Here is a 12,142-nt window from a genome sequence, read left to right as displayed (position 1 = left end):
CGCGGCGGGCGGCGCGGGTGGCGGCGGAACGAGCGGCGCAGCGCAACGTGTTGCTCCTGGACGCCGGGGACCAGTACCAGGGCACCGTGTGGTTCTCCCGATTCAAGGGTCGGGAGGCCGTGCACTTCATGAACCTCCTGCGCTACGATGCCATGGTAAAGAGGAGCGGTGCGGGGCTTTTCTAGCTCCCTGGGGGGCCGGGTGTGTGCCCGCATTGCTCGTTTCTGCGGAGTGTTGCAGCGGAGGGGCTGCGTATCTCGGGGGGATAAGGGATGGCAAGAGAAGTATTGAGCCGGGTGAAGGGCATCCCGCTGGATAAAGGCGTCAGCTGACAGCCAAAGAGCGGAGCGTGTGCCGAGGCTGCGGAAAAGATGAGACGCGGCTAAAGAGCCGCTGTTGGCAGAGGCTTGGGGCGAGCGGGCTGGAAGGGCACTGGTGTAGAGGGGCTTGGTGGAATCGACAAAAAACGCCGAGACCGGCTTGACGGGTCGAGGAGCGCATGCCCGAGGGGTTACACCTGGCCATGCATGCTGGGAGCAGGTAGCCCGGCTTTGTCTGGTCCTGCTCACAGTGGCAACGCTGCTTCAAAGGGTTTGGATTTGGGCTGTTAGTCGGAACACCTCCGCTCGTGTCCAGTCCTGCCGGTCCCGGGGTTGTGAAGGAACGTAAGGGTTCGGTGCGAAGTGGCTGCAGGTAGCGTGGGTGCCGGCACTGCGCCTCTACTCTGCCTCCTCTGAGTGCCGCCGGGAAGGCTGAGGATTTGGGATGAGGTTGAGGGGACATGGTCACCCCATGTTCTTAAACCTCTTCTGTCCGAATGATAAAGAATTATTGTAATTTGTTCTGCTTGTGTACAACACCAGAAGGGAGGAAAGGGATGGAAATTACGTTTGGGAGTGTGTAGTTATTTGATCACATCTGACAGCTTGAGAGGAAAATCTTGCTCTGAGCAAATCACATCCTCTGTCTTTATCTTGCTTTCTATGGAAAGGAGTGTGCTTTCCTTTCCCAGCTCCAGAAGGGGAAGCGTTAACCCATGCATTCTCCTGCCACACCTCATGCCAAGCAGGCAGTGCTGCAAGGGATGCTGCTTGTTGTTGGCTTGGCCTCCTGAACTATTTAATTTTAAAACTAACATTGCCATAGGCTTTCCTCCCAGTGATAATGGGGAAGAATGTGTGCCTGCAGAACTGGGAAAGGCTTTGGAGTTCTGGAGCACAGGAAGATGATACTCAAGATATTTTTTTTCCACCTTCCTTCCCAAATCTTGCTGCTGGCTGCCCTTTCTCACCCTTAGTGGTTGCTGATTTGACTGGTCCATGGACAAGACGGGAGTTCTCTTAGTCCTGGTTGTATTAGAAGTAGTTCCTTTAGGCAAGATCAGCAATATTGAGCTAGTTCCCAGTGTTATGAAGTTGTAATGTACGAAGCATTGGCAGTTCAGTTAGGACACCTCATTAGCTTTTTTGTCATAATAAAATAAAAATGATAAAAAATTTGAACCGTATCAGATATCCAGATGCTCGTACTGAATGCTAATGCCTTAAGCGAAGTAGTCAGCCACTTGCACAGGGAGGGAGGGAGCTAAGAGCCATGCTGCAGAAAGGTGAGTCAGTGCTTCTGTAAGTAGAATTTGAGAAGTCACAGCCTTGGAAGAAGGCGTGTAGCTTACCAAAATGGTTGGAAGCTGAGATACCAAAGTAAGATTGCGAACAGGGTGAAGGGAACATGAGTCACAGAAATCGTTACAGAATGAGGGCGGGAGAGCCAAGGGAGTGTTTGGGGCAGCTTGGCAACATTGTCAGGTTTGTTCCACAAGTCGGACAAACTTGTTTTCTTTAGATTTCTCATTTTCTCATTTGTGCCCACTATCAATTCAAGCCTATTTTCTCCTGTTTAGCTAGGTATTGTGTTCCAAATCCTCTTGCCACTAGCTTTCCTCTTTGGTGTGATTAACACTGAAGTCTATGTGAAATACCACAAAGGCGGTAACTTGAAGGGTGAGAGAAGCATTCTAGTTTTACTTTTAAGTTGCATCTATACGTTAGCTTGAATCCTGATTTTTGAAATATTTTCAGCTTTGATTCTTGTGAAAGGGGGATTATATGACCACATGCTGTATGCATGCATCTTTCTGTTTATTTCCCACTGTCATAGAATCATAGAATTGTTTGAGTTGGAAGAGACCTTTAAAGGTCATCCAGTCCAACTCCCCTGCAAGGAGAGGGATATGCACAGCTAAATCAGGTTGCTCTGGGTCTGGTCCAGCTTTGAATGTCCCCAGGGACAGGGCATCCAATACACCTCTGTGCAACTTGTTCCAGTGCTTCACTATCCTTACTGTAAAAATCCTTTCCTTACATCCAGTCTAAATCTCCCCTCTTTTGGTTTTAAACCACTTCCTCTTGTCCTGTCACAACAGATGCTTCTTAAGAGTCTGTCCTCTTTTTTCTTACAGCCCCCTTTAGATACAGTAGCTATCAAATCTCTGTGGAGCCTTCTATAGGCTGAACAACCCCAGCACTCTCAGCCTGTCCTCGTAGAGGGTGTGTTCCATCCTTTGAATCATTTTTGTATTGATCAGTGTATTCAGATTTGTTGAAAGGTTATTCTCTAACATTAAAAAGTCATAGAAGCTCTGTGCAGTTGGGTAAAGAAACCCCAAATGAGCAGCACATCCTTCTCCCCAAAGGAAAAGCCACATCAAAAATAAGACTGTATTATTAGACACCAGTGACTTCTCATGAACAAGAGACTTTATAACTGCCCACATCATGGGAAAAGTTTTGATTAAAGCTTTTATCCTAATGGACATGAAATAATCCAAATGCAAGCTGTGAAGCCAAGAGAAACAAGGTTTCATAAGCGTGTTTCTTTGTTTATTTGTTTTGTTTATTTGTTTGTTCATGTGCTAATGGCTGTTATACACAATTCCAATTCTTATTTCTTTTGCCACCAGATGTTTTGGGGTATAGTTTTGTATTTAGGATGAACAAAAGGTATGTGTATCAGCCAAAAGGAAACGGCTTGGTACCATTCTGAGATGCTCCATCAATCTGTCACCATTCTTTCAGAACATCAGTTGACATCAAAATGAGTTTCCATAGATTTGATTCTTTTTTTTTTTTCTTTTCTTTTTTTTTCTTACCACAGATTAGGTTGAAGTCAGTATTTGGTTACAAATGGTATACAGTCAGAACACATTGCATTTTCTGAACTCAGGATTTTCTTCAAGATAGTTCTTGGTTCTGCTTGAAAAATGCAGAAGCAGCAGCACGAGAACCATTTCCCTCCTTCCCTGGGGTGGTAGCAATCTTCTCACTAGCATCAGCAGGAGCAGTTGGTTGCAAATGCAAGATATGTGAGATCTTGCTGATGTCCTGATTTTTCCTCAGTCTTGCTTTGGCACCCACCACACCAGCTATGGGGGCCAGAAGGGCCAGGATTCTTGTCTCCCCCAAAAGAAAGACATTATCAATTCATTGCTCAAATGCTGACCTCCAGTGCCTGTTGTGGCTTCAGGATCCTCCTTTATATTGTCTGGGGAATAAGAACACGAACACAGATATGTGTTTGTACAGCAAGGAGGTATATAAGCCTTTTTAGATTATGAATGCAGCTTTTCCTGTTTAACCTTCAGGATGAAATCACGAGCACCTTTTTATTTAGAAGAGCTGGCTAACTGAATTCAGCGCCCTTGTCATACTCAGCTCAGTTGCCACCTGGAATCTTGTTACAGGTGCCAACTTATGCTATCACTGCCTTTCCATAGATGTATCCTTTTCTTTCCTAACACTTCAGGGTGATACAAGGTTCTAGCTGCTCTCTGTGGCGATTTTCTGGCTGGCGCACTTGGAGGCCCAGGTGTGTGGCCTCAAGAATTATTGCTAAAGATCAATAAATATATTTTTAAAACTGCAATCCAAGCATCAGCTCTTAAAATACCTTTTATTTAAAGGTAACATATATTGTGATTGGCTTGTAACATTTTTTCAGTATTTTTTTTTCCTTACACAAAATGCGTGGTTTACTTGCTGGCTATTGTTAATCTTTTCATAGTTAGAGAATGTAAAACAGTGCTGAATCTGAGTTAAGAATTCTAATTATGAATGCGAGCATTATTTAGATTTTAGATTCCCATTTTCACATCTGTACTAAGAACATCTGAAAAGCAGAAACCTAAACCATAAAAAGTAACATTTCTGTGTTTGTAGGAAACTGAAATGTGATGGTTTAGACAAGAAATTGTATTCTTTCCTAGAACACGGACTTGGTTTTCTCAAACATACCTTGTATGTCATTTATAGGAGTATTTATACGGATTTGGAAAAGTATCTTACATTTTCTTCTGCTTTTCACAGGCTTTGGGCAACCATGAATTTGATGAAGGTGTGCGTGGATTATTGGATCCTCTACTTAGAAATGCTAATTTTACAATTCTGAGTGCAAACATTAAGGGAAAAACCCCATTAGGAAATCAAATGATGAAATATGTTAATCCTTTTAAAATAGTACATATTGACTCAGAAAAAATAGGCATCGTTGGCTACACTACAATGGAAACTTCCTTTCTTTCACAGCCAGGTATGTTTTAATATGTCTGTACCCTTTACTGCTGTTTTATTGCTTACCTACTTGCCTGAGCCCAGAGATGATGAATGTCTTTAATTGAAAGTTTCTTGTTTTGTTGGTACATCCCTGTATGATTGAGCATTTTAACTTCCTCATTTTTAAACCAGTGAAGGTTTGTTAATTATCTTGCATCGCTGAATATCTATAAATAATAGGAAGGCCAGTGACACTGTGGGAAAAACAGGGAGTAGTGGTTTGAGGAGTTTTATTGGCTACTTTTTTTTTTTTTAATATATATTCATATTGCTATTTATCCATTTAAATAAGTGCTAAGTCATGAATACAGCTTGTGTCTAAAGTGATGTGTGTTCAGGCAAATACATCACTCTGTGTTGAAATTTTACTCACTGATGCCTCCATGCTTGAGCACCAGTAAAATCAAGGAAAACTTCTATGTTTTTAAAGCAGAAGTTGCCCAAGATGTTTTTGCTCTCTCTCAGATATTTCCAGAAATTAGACTAAAGAAGGAACGTGCATTCAGCTTTTACCACAATTGCTTCATTCATGAGTAAAATTAGAGTTGATGAGGAAGAGACTTTTCAATTTCTGACTATTCCATCAATTCAGGGGTTTTGTTTTCTTTTTGGTCTGAGTAAAAAGAAATGGAAATGAATAAATATAAATAAAATAGAATGGAAACATCTGAATCAGCCATAGGAGATCTGCGTCACTGCTTGCTCACTGTTCAGTCCCATTCTAAGAGAATCCGACTTTCTTTCCTGAATTTCTGTAGGTTCTAAAAGGAACTGGGATTCTCTAAACACTGATTTAATACATTTTTTTCTGCACTGAAAAAAACCATTTCATTTTATTACGTCTCTTTCCATTGGACATCAATAAAGCTAAAGCAGTAATGCATATCTTTCCTGAGAAAAGCAATATTCAAGTATTAAGATGTAAAAATGTTCCTTCCGTGCCGTTTAATTCTTACAGTGTTTACTTAAACTATCAAGGAGAGGATGTATGAGGTCAGAATAGACTTCTATATCTGACTCCTATTTTCAATATTGTTTTGGGAGCCCTGTCTGTTTTTTTCCCTAATGAAAAAGGAAATGAATCTATATTTTGTGTAAGTAGGCAATAGAATTTCACCAGTGCATGAAAATGTACCAGTATCATCTGACACCACACTGAGTCTAAGAACTCTTCATACAGCTAATTTTGTCCAATGTTGTTCTTCTTTCTTCTCTGCTCTTTTTCTGAACAACAGTGTTGGCGCAGTGATGTCAGGCTGATTTGCTTTCAAGTAACTCTACTAGAGGAAAATCTAGATAACGTTGGACTGAATTTTTGCAGCATTTAAATTCATTTCCAGCAACATAAAAATATTGTATTGAATGTCTCAATATGCTGAGACATTTTATCAGTGAGCAGGACTAGAAAAGACAATATTAGAAGGGAAAGTTTATTAGCCCTGTATAAGCAGCTACAGAAGCACTAAGCTAAGTATATCCCACAGTGTAAGTGAACAGCAGGGCAAAATCTAACAGCTACCATTTATAGTGATCAGGGTTTTTATAGCTTTCTGCTTTGCCTTCTCAGTGAGTGAAGTGAAGGAACATTTGGAAGCTTTGAAAACTGTGAGTTCAAAATATGTTTGTGTATCTCAGTGACTAGAACCTAGGACCTAGCAGTCCTTCAGATTGAAAAAATTGTGTAGAGGAGGGTCAGTGGCAAAACAGGTATCAGCCTAATTCCTTAGTGGCATGGATAACATAAAGAGTGCATTTTAAACTCATTCCCTTGCTGATCTCTACATACTTCTCTCAGATAGTACAATTTGCTCAGACTGAGCTGTAATTGCTTTGGCATGCTGTACACTCTTAGGGCATTTTCAGGATTTCATAATAGGAAACTTGAAAATGTTGAAATGTTAATTTCTATACAACTGTTTTCCATGGATTTTTTCTGTCTTTTTTTTTTTTTTCTTGAAAGTGTGATTTCTTCCATCTTTAAATCTCAATAACAAAACACAGTTATTAAATTGTTATTAAAGCTTGTACTTTTCATAGTGTAGAACAGCTAACATACTAAGGCACACAAAATTAAGAAGTCCTTAAACCTCAGCATTGCTATTGTGAAGGAACAATTAATCTCTGCTGAAGGTACTGTTAATTTTACCGTTGGGAAACCATAGGGATAGGCAGCCCTCAGTGCAATTTATAGATTAGAGTCAATTGGCAGTTTTTCTAAAGTTCCTCTCAGAGTGGCTGTATACATTTATCTCAGCTGAATGCCCAGCCACGTCTTGCATGAGTTGTTCATACCTTGATATGCCTACACACCAGCGTCTGATAATCTGAAGGTCAACATTCTTGTATATGATGCTACCAATTCACTGAGTGTCTGACTTGTTCTTGTTATTCTTTATGTTGTGAACTCCCAAAATAATTCATGTCTTTATCTGTCCTGAGAAGTGCCACATACCCACTTGTTGTTGTTAAATAATACATCTAGTTTTGTTCACTGTTGTGTAACGTACAAGCCCAAAGTAGTTTACTCAAACAAACACTAACAGCAGAAAAATATTTACTAAAAATGTCAACTTGGCCGGTTTTCTAAAATGTAATTTTAAATTCCATTTTATCCTTTGTTCTGGCTGGCTTGCATAATATTTTTAACATGCACCCAGTTCTTTTCCTCAGTTCAGTTTGGATGTTTTATCTGAAAATCTACCCCTGGCTAAAAAGAGAAGAGGATGTCACCTCAGTTTAATAACTTGAGAGATAAGTGAAATACTGACAGAATAACTCTTAGTTAAGAAACACATTTCAATTCAGATTTTTTTGAAAAATGGGCAATGAAGCACTAGGCAGTTTGTTGCTTTTTGCTTCATGCCTTAGAGAAATGAGAAATTCAATTGCTATTGCAGTTCCCTGCTGTATAAGTGTTGAACCTGCTGGCCAATTTCAGCTAAATTTGATGAAGCAATGCAATAGCTGAGACGTGAAGCTGTGCGGTGTGACATGACTAGCTCAAGGAGAGCCTGTGAGAGCCGTACTCACGTTCCCAGAGCAGCAATCCCTTTTGAAGGTACAGGGAACTGCCTGCTGTCACAGCCAGTCCACATCTAGCCCTTCATTTGGAGATCTTTGCTCTCTACTGTTCTCCACGCTGTGGTGTGCATGTCTGTTGTAGCTCGTCCACAGATGGTTCAACAAGGCCAAGTTCAAGGTACTTGGGCCGGGGCAATCCCAGTATTTATACAAACTGGGGGAAGATCTTCTTGAGAGCAGCCCTGTGGAGAAGGACTTGTGGGTCCTGGTGGATGAGAAACTGGACATGAGCCAGCAGTGTGCGCTTGCAGCTCAGAAGGCCAAATGTGTTCTGGGCTGCATTAAAAAAGGGGTGGCCAGCAGGGAGAGGGAGGCTTGGCTCTTGTGAGGCCCCATCTGCAGTACTGCATCCAGGTCTGGGGCCCCCAGTACAGTAAGGACGTGGAGCTCTTGGAGCGGGTCCAGAGGAGGGCCACTAAGATGATCAGAGGGTTGGAGCACCTCTCCTGTGAGGAAAGGTTGAGGGAACTGGGATTGTTTAGCTTGGAGAAGAGAAGGATCCGGGGAGACCTCATTGTGGCCTTCCAGTACTTGAAGGGAGCGTATAAACAGGAGGGGGGATAGCTGTTTACGAGGGTGGATAGTGATAGGACAAGGGGGAATGGTTTTAAACTGAGTCAGGGGAGGGTTAGGTTAGATATTAGGAGGAATTTTTTCACACAGAGGGAGGTGACGCATTGGAACAGGTTGCCAAGGAGGCTGTGGATGCTCCATCCCTGGAAGCATTCAAGGCCAGGCTGGATGTGGCTCTGGGCAGCCTGCTCTGCTGGTTGGCGACCCTGCACATAACAGGGGGGTTGAAACTAGATGATCATTGTGGTCCTTTTCAACCCAGGCCATTCTGTGATTCTTTGATGAGATGAGCACGTGAAGGGCCTATATTGCCTATATTCATGGAGCACTTCTCAGACTTTGTCTTCTGCAAGGAGCTCTGCACTAGGCCCAGCTTCAGTCAAGCCCACAGAGAGACTGAAGCTGGTGGCCTGGAGAAGGAAGGCTAAGGGGGATATAATTCGTGTCTTCCTTTGTCTTAAGAGAAAGAAAACAGAAAGAGACATTTCTGATAAGGGTCCAAAGGAGGGACAAGAGACAATGGGCTCTAGTAGCACCACAGGAAATAATGGCAGGATGTAAGGAAAAGATTTGTCATGCTAAGAGTGGCTAATCCATGAAGCCGGTTGCCCAGTGAGGCTGTGGATTTTCAGCTTGCTTGGACAGGACCTAAGCAGCCTCATCTGGCTTTGAGTTCCTGCTCCAAGTAGGTTTTGGAGTTGATGGCCCCTGGAGGGCCCTTCCAAACCTCAATTAGTTTCTGACTTTTTGATCCTAAGAAGAGGTCCTCATGAAAAAAATGTGGGAATGCTCTACACAATTTACTCTGAAATGTGCAGTACAGAGACTCCCTCTGGCAGTTGTAGAGCTATTCAGCGGGTGTGGTGGATAACCAATTTATATAACCCCCCTTTTATCTCTTCTATTGTGGCAGTTTCCTCTTCATTTCCTGAGAAGTTTTGCATTGAATTAGTTTCACTCCTCCCTTTGTTATGAAATAATGTAAATCTTTTGACTTTAAAGCATATTTCAAAACAGCTTGATTGAAAAACTACAGGAAGAAGAGGCATTAGGTAAATGAGGAATTGGTTGAAATGTTATTCAGTTGTCTTCACTGAACAGTTAAGGCTGACAGTTTGTTCACTGTTCTTAGAACTTTGTTGAAGAAATTAACTTCTTACGTAGGAAGTCCTTTCGCGCAACCGTAAGAAGCACTGTGACCAGGATGAAAATCCCTATTTGTCTAATGTTCTTGTAACTGTTTGTAACATTAGAATAATTTCAGCAGGCACAGAAATATTTCAGAAAGATTGTGAGTTTCCCAACACTGTAGTCCAGAAGAGCTTTCTCCTTTCCAGACTTTCCATTCTTTATGTTCTCATTTTGGGGCAGCAGCTCATTTGCTGTGCAGCCATTTGGCGTTATTGATAGAGGTCCATGTTAGATGAGATCATTTGTATAACAAGGCAGGACTTTGAAGCAGTTGATGCTTAAAGCCTCAGAAGAGGGGAAAAAAATGAGATGAGTGTACAGTAAAAAGAGAGAGATTTAACCCAAGTGGAGAGGGAACATCTCAAAGAAATATAATTTGGGAAGAAAAAAAGCTTCATATTTGTATGTGCAAATGTTTACACCCAGGCACTTATTGACATATTTTGTTTCCTTTTTCCTAAATAATAGCTAAATAATAATAGAAGTAAAAATAATTGGCATTATTATTTTTTTTTTTTAAGTGGAGTTGTAACTTGTTTAGTATAGGCAAGTACATTTCAGTACCAAAAACTTGTATTAGTCTAAGCATGCAGGTATTTTTGAGAGACAGAGGAACTTCAGATCAGGTTAGGAGCTTGAACTAATTATGAACATTTGAAAGCCACTGTCATTCAAATTTCCATTAATTGTACAAAAAAAGAATCCAATATGACATTTATGTCTTAGAAAAACTTGTAATTAAGATGCTTTGTAAATACATTTATTCATGCTTTCTCCTTTTTTTTTTTTCCCCAGGCAATGACGTAATCTTTGAAGATGAAATTGAAGCATTGCAAGTGCAAGTGAACAAACTTACAGCAATGGGAGTAAACAAAATAATTGCACTAGGGCACTCTGGCTTTACTGTGGACAAAAATATTGCCCAAAAGGTGAAAGGAGTGGATGTTGTTATTGGAGGACATACAAACACATTTCTCTATACAGGTATTTTACTTCATGATGAAATGTTACTTCTAAAACAAAACTGAAACTGACTGTTTCTCTTTAAACTCAGAGGACTTTCACAAATACAGTTTCCTGCCAGAAGTGCTGGCCACATTCATACCTGGTACCTATCCATAATATCACCATCACCCTTTGGTGATGGTGCTAACATGTGATAACAGAGACTGGTCTGTAGAGATGCTGTACTCAAATATGCTGCCAGCAGCTTGCAGCTCAGGGAGTTCCCAAGCCTGAAGAAAGTCCTTAGTATTTCTTAGTCACTGCTGGAACTTCTCTTCCCTGAACTTGCCCCATTTCCCCTTGAGCCCTTCAGCCTTTCGGCACAACAGCTGTTTGTAGGGCATTCCACTGCTGAGCTGCATGTCCTGCAGGGACCTTGCTCTTTTTTCTTATTTGCAGCCTGCTGCCAGCTGGTGGCATTTTTTCAGAAGTTTTATTGAACCGCTTTGGAGATGGGAAAATGAAGGATAGATACAGTACTCAGTGTGTGCATTCATCATGGATTTATATGGCGGAATGCAGACTCCTCTGCAAAGGACTCATTAGCCATAGAAACTAAAACAATGACCGGAAAGCGTAACTTTCTCTTGCTAATGTTCCATTCATTCAAAGAATAGAGAAGGGCAAAAGATCAAAAGCGGTTCCTTTTCCAGCTTCAAAAAAACTAAAGCCACTTTTGTATGCATAAATACTTCAGGGTTCTCATTAGTTACGGGATTCCTTGAATTCTTCCTAAAATAAAAGTCAAGTAGTGAAGGGACCTGGATTCCTCTAAGAAACCAACTCTGTCAGTCAGGCTAAAAGGAGGAAAAAATGGTTCTCTTGTGAACTTGCTTCAGCTTGTCATTTGTTACAGTCATTCCCTCTTGAGAGGAGGAGGGATTAAAGATGAATATGATTTGCATTAGAGTTCTGGAAGGAACATTTGTCATGCTTATCATCCCCAGATTTCATGCTACATAAACAACCGCAAATGAGAGGAAACCAGCTGCGCTGTGAGCAGTGGAAGTCAGGAGTGTGCTTTCCTTCCACTCCCCCTTTTACACACCCACTTGCCCCTGCCTGCAGGCAGCCCAGCCCTCACCCATTGGAGTAAGAGGGAAGCATTCCCATGAATGGAAAACATGGAAAAGAGCAACAGGCTGTGGGGCTTTGCAGCAGGACCTGTCACCACGTGTGAGACACCTCTTGGAGCCACCCAACCCGGGCCTTTGCTGACGATAGGGCAGAGGTGCTGATGGGAATATCAGAGGGTGCGATGCTACTCAGGTATATTATCAAGGCTACAGGGAGGCAGCTGGCACCCTGGGACAGGTGCTACATGGCTTGCTTTGCCACTTCCTCCCTTGCATGGTTTCTAAACCCACAGTCGCCTATGCTGATTGAGCCAAGAGCTCTGGAAATATCTTGCTTTAATGTATCTGTTTCCAAGTCTTACATCTAAACACACTTTAAACTTTGCAGGGCAGTAAGTTTTAAATCCATGACTACTTAACTCTCATGCTGATGAAATTTTCTTTTGTAACAGATTTGCAACCTGTCTGAAATTTTGGAGACTAAGTTTGGTATAGTAAAAATCAGTTGGGTGTTGAACAAAAAAAAATTAACAGAACTTCCTGTAGGTATTCTGTGTATTATCTCAACATCTTTTCTTTTTTTTTTTCCCTCTGTGTTTTACTCATCTT

At 41.6% G+C, this 12,142-nt stretch overlaps 1 protein-coding gene across 1 annotated transcript in view; it reads left to right on the top strand.

The window, feature by feature from the left end:
- Positions 1-5: 5 nt before the first annotated feature.
- NT5E (5'-nucleotidase ecto) overlaps positions 6-12,142 on the top strand; it is a gene marked incomplete at its 5' end in the record, with an annotated part of 23,565 nt that continues 11,428 nt past the window's right edge. Inside the window, 3 exons of the mRNA XM_010707688.2 lie at positions 6-155; positions 4,362-4,584; positions 10,248-10,436. Of these exons, the coding sequence (XP_010705990.1) occupies positions 6-155; positions 4,362-4,584; positions 10,248-10,436 (562 nt within the window). The remainder of the gene's footprint in view (positions 156-4,361; positions 4,585-10,247; positions 10,437-12,142) is intronic.

The sequence above is a fragment of the Meleagris gallopavo genome, chromosome 2 (assembly GCF_000146605.3).
Source record: "Meleagris gallopavo isolate NT-WF06-2002-E0010 breed Aviagen turkey brand Nicholas breeding stock chromosome 2, Turkey_5.1, whole genome shotgun sequence".
In the NCBI taxonomy this organism is placed as follows: Eukaryota; Metazoa; Chordata; class Aves; order Galliformes; family Phasianidae; genus Meleagris; species Meleagris gallopavo.
The sequence above is the reverse complement of the archived record's forward strand: the minus strand, read 5'-3'. Positions and strand labels throughout refer to the sequence as shown.